Source organism: Porites lutea, chromosome 6 (assembly GCF_958299795.1).
Source record: "Porites lutea chromosome 6, jaPorLute2.1, whole genome shotgun sequence".
Classification (NCBI taxonomy): Eukaryota; Metazoa; Cnidaria; class Anthozoa; order Scleractinia; family Poritidae; genus Porites; species Porites lutea.
This window is the reverse complement of record NC_133206.1, coordinates 29453548-29459853: the sequence shown is the minus strand read 5'-3', so window position 1 is coordinate 29459853 and position 6306 is coordinate 29453548. Positions and strand designations below refer to the sequence as shown.

The 6306-nt window shown below is 43.4% G+C and overlaps 1 protein-coding gene across 2 annotated transcripts; it reads right to left on the bottom strand.

Annotated features, from left to right (window-relative positions):
- Nucleotides 1-298: 298 nt before the first annotated feature.
- Nucleotides 299-2403, bottom strand: LOC140941357 (uncharacterized). Of its 2 annotated transcripts, none has more exons than XM_073390346.1 (2): nt 2331-2403; nt 299-2218 (listed from the first exon to the last, which is right to left on the bottom strand). In XM_073390346.1, exon 2 carries the CDS (start codon nt 1969-1971, stop codon nt 796-798), a length of 1176 nt encoding a protein of 391 aa, XP_073246447.1. In that variant the 5' UTR covers nt 1972-2218; nt 2331-2403; the 3' UTR covers nt 299-795. The 2 variants fall into 2 exon arrangements, with proteins under 2 accessions (XP_073246447.1, XP_073246446.1); XM_073390345.1 differs by having other exon boundaries at nt 299-2033.
- Nucleotides 2404-6306: the final 3903 nt, after the last annotated feature.

The following is a 6306-nucleotide window of genomic DNA, read 5'->3' as shown; positions in this document are numbered from 1 at the left end:
AACTGGCTCAAACATCGCCAGTTTTGTTTTTGAGTGAACGCCTACAAAGGCTTATCGGGAGGGCGTTACTGTAAAAAATTGCCGTCTGTGTCAAATGTAAATGCACTCGGTGACATTTCTCTTGATGACAGCAAGTCTTGTGTTCATTTTAATCTCAGTCATATACTTTTTGATGTTTGGTTAAACGGCACCTTCCCAGTGGCATATTTTATAAAGACTCTTTGTTACTGTTACTGTTTGTTTAACTTAGAATGCCCAATGTCAGACTATCTAGCTGATAAGAGGGAGACACCTCGGGTATTAAAGGGTTACGGTTGCTGTTTATTACGAATGTGAATGCATTCAGTGCGTACACGTGCACATTAACATCAATTTTTATGATAGTCAACATTTCGTGTTCATCAGAATTAGTCCGTTTTGCTATTTGATATCTGTTTACTCAGTTGAATTGAGCTGATTTCACCTAAGATAATTATCTTATGTTAATATTCTGCTGTATACAATGAATATTGGCGGAGAAATTTTGTCCATTTTCTCCTTATTGCGTGTGCATCCTCCTTTTGACAAAAAGACGACAACAATGGATCGTTTGAGAAAGAAAATTGCTAATAAAGTTGATGTTTGGCTGTTGATGCTTTTGCTATTGTTCTAACAGTATTCTCTTCGCATCAGTCAGCATTGAGACTTGTTAATGAATGAAGAGTCCTGGCCAAGGTTTCTTTGGCGAGAAAGAACAGGCGCAAGGGGCAGGAATATTCGACATGTTTCTGGTCGACCATTCTCATAAATGTGAAGCTACAATAACTTCTCTATCTCGTTCACGAGAATCAAATAAAGATTCTGTGCCTCGTTAGCATTTTCTGGCATTCTAAGACCTTCTTCTGTCATGATGACCTGGGCAAGTGCATTGAATTCAGGTGTTGATTCCAGAGGCAGGTCATCACAACACATATCTCTAGCAACATCTAAGTCGTCAATGTCAACATCATGCTTGCAATCTGTGGCCCCTGTCATTTCAGGGTGATGGTATAAGAGACAAGGTCGACCATGGGGAGAACTGTTGTTCCTTGTTGAGGGTCGAATCCGATGTAGGTTCCACAGTCTAGCCACTCTTTGGAGTTCCTCACGGATAATTGTGATGTAACAAAACAGTAGACATTCTTCATGCACAGCATTGGCATCACAGTATAGTCCTCTGTCCCTCAAATCTTTAAAATGAGTAATCCACCAATCAGAAGCTCCTCTTCGCAGTTGTCCCCACCATGCTTCTATTCTCTGATTAGCAACTGATCTTCCATAAAGAAAACTTTTCTCTCCTGACCAACTATCTCCTCCTTCATGTCGTAGATAGCGTTGAATAGCAGCGATTCTCACGTTTTCTGTCCCCATGTCTCCACGAATTACACTGGCGGTACCTCCAACATTTTGTACACAGTTAATAAAATAGCTTGCAACAACGCCGGGATGATTATTCGTACGCCCAACTTCAAGCCACATGATTTGTCTCGAATATCCGTCAATACAACCGTGTATACAAAACCCATAAGGTTTCAATTTATCGTATCCGTCCAGGTGCCAAATAAAATTTGGGCCCTTTGCGTGATATTGTCGCCTTTGGAGTCTATGCCTTGAGCGCCTTTGTACCCCTTCAGGATCCATTATTCTTAACGCATTCCTAACAAATTCTTTGCTAACAGACAATTTATGGTCAACCACTAATCTCTGCCACATAGATCTGTAACCGACAATGCTTCCACTTCCTTTTAACTCCTCTTCCATGGCGTCTGCTATCTCAACAAAGTTGCTAAAGCGTCGTCGTCCAAGATTTTTTTGCGATAAGATTCTTTTAAGCTGTCGTAGACTTAAAGGTATTCCATTATTTAAAAAGAGACAATCAATGATTTCCTTATAATTGAAGCCCAAATGGAAATATTCCTCAATCATATGATTTCGAAGGTCGTTATCCGCCATGTCGTTATCCGCGATGTCTCAGTGATTTAGGACAGCGGCTCCTCCCAGAAGGTTAAAAAGACCTAACGCCAATAAATGAGGACACGGTTGATACGTGGTCTTGAACACAATTTTTTACATAATTTTTTGTCCCTATTACAGGACTAGATACTTGTTAAGGGTGCTGTAAAGCAAGAATCAAGCTTGTTCTGCCTGTTGTGCTTTTCCAGCCTGGCAAGGCTTTGTGTTTTTCGAGCAATAATTTACTCTGTCAACAGAGAAAATAGCGAAATAATAAGACTAGCTACCTTCCCGCTATTCATTCTCGTAATTCCTTTAGGAATACGACCGTATTCAGAGCTAAATTACATGCTACTTACCTTCTCTAGATCGGAGTCAGCCGAGTCAACCGAGTCAGCCATCTTGCTCACAACTGCACGTGTTCGTAACTTGAGCCCGCAATAAAATCTAGCAGCGGTCTACAAATGAGCGCTAGAGAAAAAGCAAAAAAAGTCGCGCCGGCGAAAAAAAGTCGCGCCGCTGAGAAAAAGTCGCGCTAATGAAAAAAGAGTCGCGCCAGGAAAAAAAAGTCGCGCCAGCAAAAAAAAGTCGCGCCAGAGAAAAAAAGTCGCGCCGCTGAGAAAAAGTCGCGCGAGGAAAAAAAAGTCGCGCCGGTAAAAAAAAGTCGCACCAGAGAGAAAAAGTCGCGCCAAAGGTAAGAAAGTGTTCGCCATAAACACAAAAGAATACATTCCCAATATGATGCTGTACGCGCGCGTGTATGGCACTAACAGGGCTCCGTATGAAAATTTGTACTCACCGTGAGTCGCGTCACCGCCCGTTTTGCAAAGTGAAACCCCAGTGGAAATGATGAAACAGCAAGCAACTTATCATATTTCATGAAGTCATAGCCCGGATTAGTCTCCCTCGCAGCCGTTTTTAGTATCGTCACGCAACGCTCCTCCCTGGGGAGGAGCGTTGCGTGACGATACTAAAAACGCCTGCGAGGGAGACTAAGCCCGGATTTACCGAATGTTTTTAGACCGTCTCTCTGCTGTTAAATTAAGTATTGTTTTACGAGGTCAAACTGAACTGCCTGGAGAGGGCAGTCATTCTAACTAAGGCTTCATTTATCCTGCCTTAATTTACAGACACAAGCAACAGTTTGCATGAGACGAGGCAAGAGGATGGGGACGATGGGGATGCAACGGAAAGCAAACCTCCGTTCTTGATGCAAAGGTTGCCATAGCAGCTTGATACACCGGCGACCTAAGCTCACTACAAGAACGCGGACGTGACTCTTGCTTGCGAGCTGTGTTGTGTTACAAGCGGTTATTTACTGTCCTGTTTCCCCCAGTCCACCTCGGTGGAAATCACCCCGATCCACTCCCCCGCTCTTCTTGGTGAGCAAAAGTCTTCAAAGTCCCCGATACCTGCGGCCCTTTCGCTCGTCAAATAACGAAAAATTCCCCGCAAATGCCTCGGCCGTAAGGGGAGGGGGGGGGGGGGGGCGGAGAGGGGGGTGGGGGTAAGGGGGTTCACTTTGACTGATGCATAATTTATAACGGAGCTTAAGCAACAACGACAGCTACGAAAACGTTACTAGAAAAGTGCATTCGCGCTGCTTCAAACTTTATCGCGCTTTCTCCACCTCGTTCAATTTCACGATCAAATGTTGGCAATTTTCTCTGGAGCTGAATTGTAAAAAACTGTATCGAAGTTCAGGAAAAGAAAAAGAAGGTCGTTGTCTTGTGTTCACGTCCTCTATAAAACGTGAAATTAGGCATTTTCACGTCGTAGTCGTGCAGTGACGGCAAAGAAATGTACAAAAAAGCATGATGCACATGCACAGCTGTTGTTTTGCCAATCTAAACTTATTGCTTTTTTGCCGTTCTTGTTGACTTCGCCGTCGGCGTTGCTTAAGCTTCCTTATCTCATTTTTGTCAGAGGAGCCGTGTTTTCTGCAACCGAGAGTAAGGCAGATCCAGGGGAGTAGCTAGGAACCCCCTAAATATATTTGTCAGGCTCGAAGATTTTTACAGTCCCAAGCCAACTGCCATAAAATTGAAATTATATAACCCCTGGAAGGTCAAATCCAACTTTCATATCGTATCAGTCTTGGATTGTAGATTCCACGCTGTGGATTCCGGATTGCAGGAACTGGATTCCAGATCCCAATAGTGAGATTCCGTGTTCCTCGAGCGGAATTCTGGAATCTAATAGCCTGCATAACAGGCGCTTTATCAGCCAAGCAAGGCGAACGTGGCATTTTGCGCGAAGCGCAAGACAAGTTTACACAGCCGTTTAGTAGTGTCGTCACAACGCTCCTCCCCAAAACGTACGTTTCTCGTTGCCTTCTAACTATGGGATTTGATCTGAATTTGAATAAATCTGGACATAGCTATTTTATCGCTTAACACTAGTCTCGATTGTTTCAAAGCTCAGTCCTTATTTACAAGTACAACCGCGTCCCCAGGGCGCTTTTCTCTCGCTTTGGAAGTGGGGTGGGCCTTTTCCAGCCCCACCTTGAAACTCAGGGAAAAGTGCACAGGGGACGAGGTTGTTACAAGTAAAATGTGATGTGTACCGTTTGTATCATGACGTTGTGGGTCTACGTAACAGAACAAATTTGTAACCAACTTCGTTCCCAAGGTTTGAAGAGACAGAACCTGGAAATTATTGGCTTCAGTTACCGCAAGTCGGACCCCCCTGAACAAAAATTCCTCGATCCGTCCCTGTGATAATTGCATATGTCACGTTCCATTTATTGAAGACATACGTGCTACATACAGTCAAGAGCCGATTACCATGAGGAGCTAGTTATACCATAAATCTTCTATTAAAACTTCCCTCTCAAATAGGCCTCCCTCTCTAATAAGTCCTCCCTTTCAGAGACAGCCTGCGAGCAAGCTCTCCTATTTGGGCAAGCGAGGTGAGCCCCGCGAGACTCGCTTCACTTGCCCAAATAGGAGAGCTTGCTCGCAGGCTATTTCAGAGGGGAAGAAAGTTAACTGCCCCTCTCTTTTAACCCCCCCTCCCCTCCCCTCCCCCCCCTTAATATTATTCACTGACAAATGGTAGACTGTGTTAATCAATCACGACTGTCATGGGTCTATTGTGACTGTAAAACTCGTGTGTACTAATCCAGGATGGTTTATCCACTAGGTGATAGTTCCCATTTGTTTTTGATCCTCGGCTGCATGACCTCCAACTTCTTGTACTTCAGCTTTTCCACTTTGCATGTTAGTTCTTTACGGAGAACGGATACCATCTTCTTTGCTAAATTTCGTTAGTTAGCCCTCCCTCTCAAATAAGCCTCACTTCAAATGCATTTGAAATACATAAGCCCCCACGTGGGGCATAATAGAGGGTTTATGGTAGGTTCTTGCGTATACTAGGCCATGCGTATACCCGATGACCTAATACAGGAGCCTGTACCGCGTTCGCTGCGGTGGCTCTTTGCGCTGGCGGTCAATAAATCCCCCGGGGTTTTTAATTTTTATCACGCGCGCTTGACGGAATTTGAAGAGAAAATAGAGGGTCTGTGAACAGGCTAATGACCTAAAGGGGGCGCTAGTTTAAAGAAGCACTAATAAAAGTGGACGCTAATACTTCAAGCAGTACACAAGCGGCAACGCCAAGCTAACGTAAAAGAACAAGGGGTCCGCGTCACATAGCGACCGCGCCTACTGTGAGGGCATTGGGAACTAACACAGAATTCCAAGATGGCGGCGCCTTCTTAGCTTCTTCTAAAGGTTTGTTGTAATCGTTTCTGAGAGCAAATGATTCCAAGTGAATATTTTTTCTTTTGCAAGAGTTATTTTATTTTATATTTCGCAGGGAGGGAGAGTGCTTCATCGTTTATTCAACTGAGTCAACAAATAATTGTAAAAGCGCGCCGTGTCCAAACTTCAAAGTCTCTTAGCCTTTCAAGGATGTTGTCATTGCAAAGGTAAATTTCTGGGTTTTTCTGCTCCCTATCTCTATACAACTATTCTAAGGTTTAAATTTCTGTCATTTCTATTGAATATACCAGTAACTAGGCAAGGGAGAGGGGTATAACGTCTCTGGTCGAATGAGAAAGAGGACAGTCATTTTAAAATAAGGTTAAGGTGGCAGAACACAGTTTTGATTGATTGTGAGTGTTTATCATTCACTGTAAGTGTTTATCATTGACTGGTTGCTTGTATAAATCTATAATTTGACACGGAAAAATATATCTATTGGACATTGCGTTTGTGAGGTAAAATGATTTAATTGTCATTCTATTATTGCCATGGTAACATATATAAGGTACTGGATTATGCCTTACTGACCAAACGTGAGGTCAAAATGGCTGAATATTGGCCAATGTCG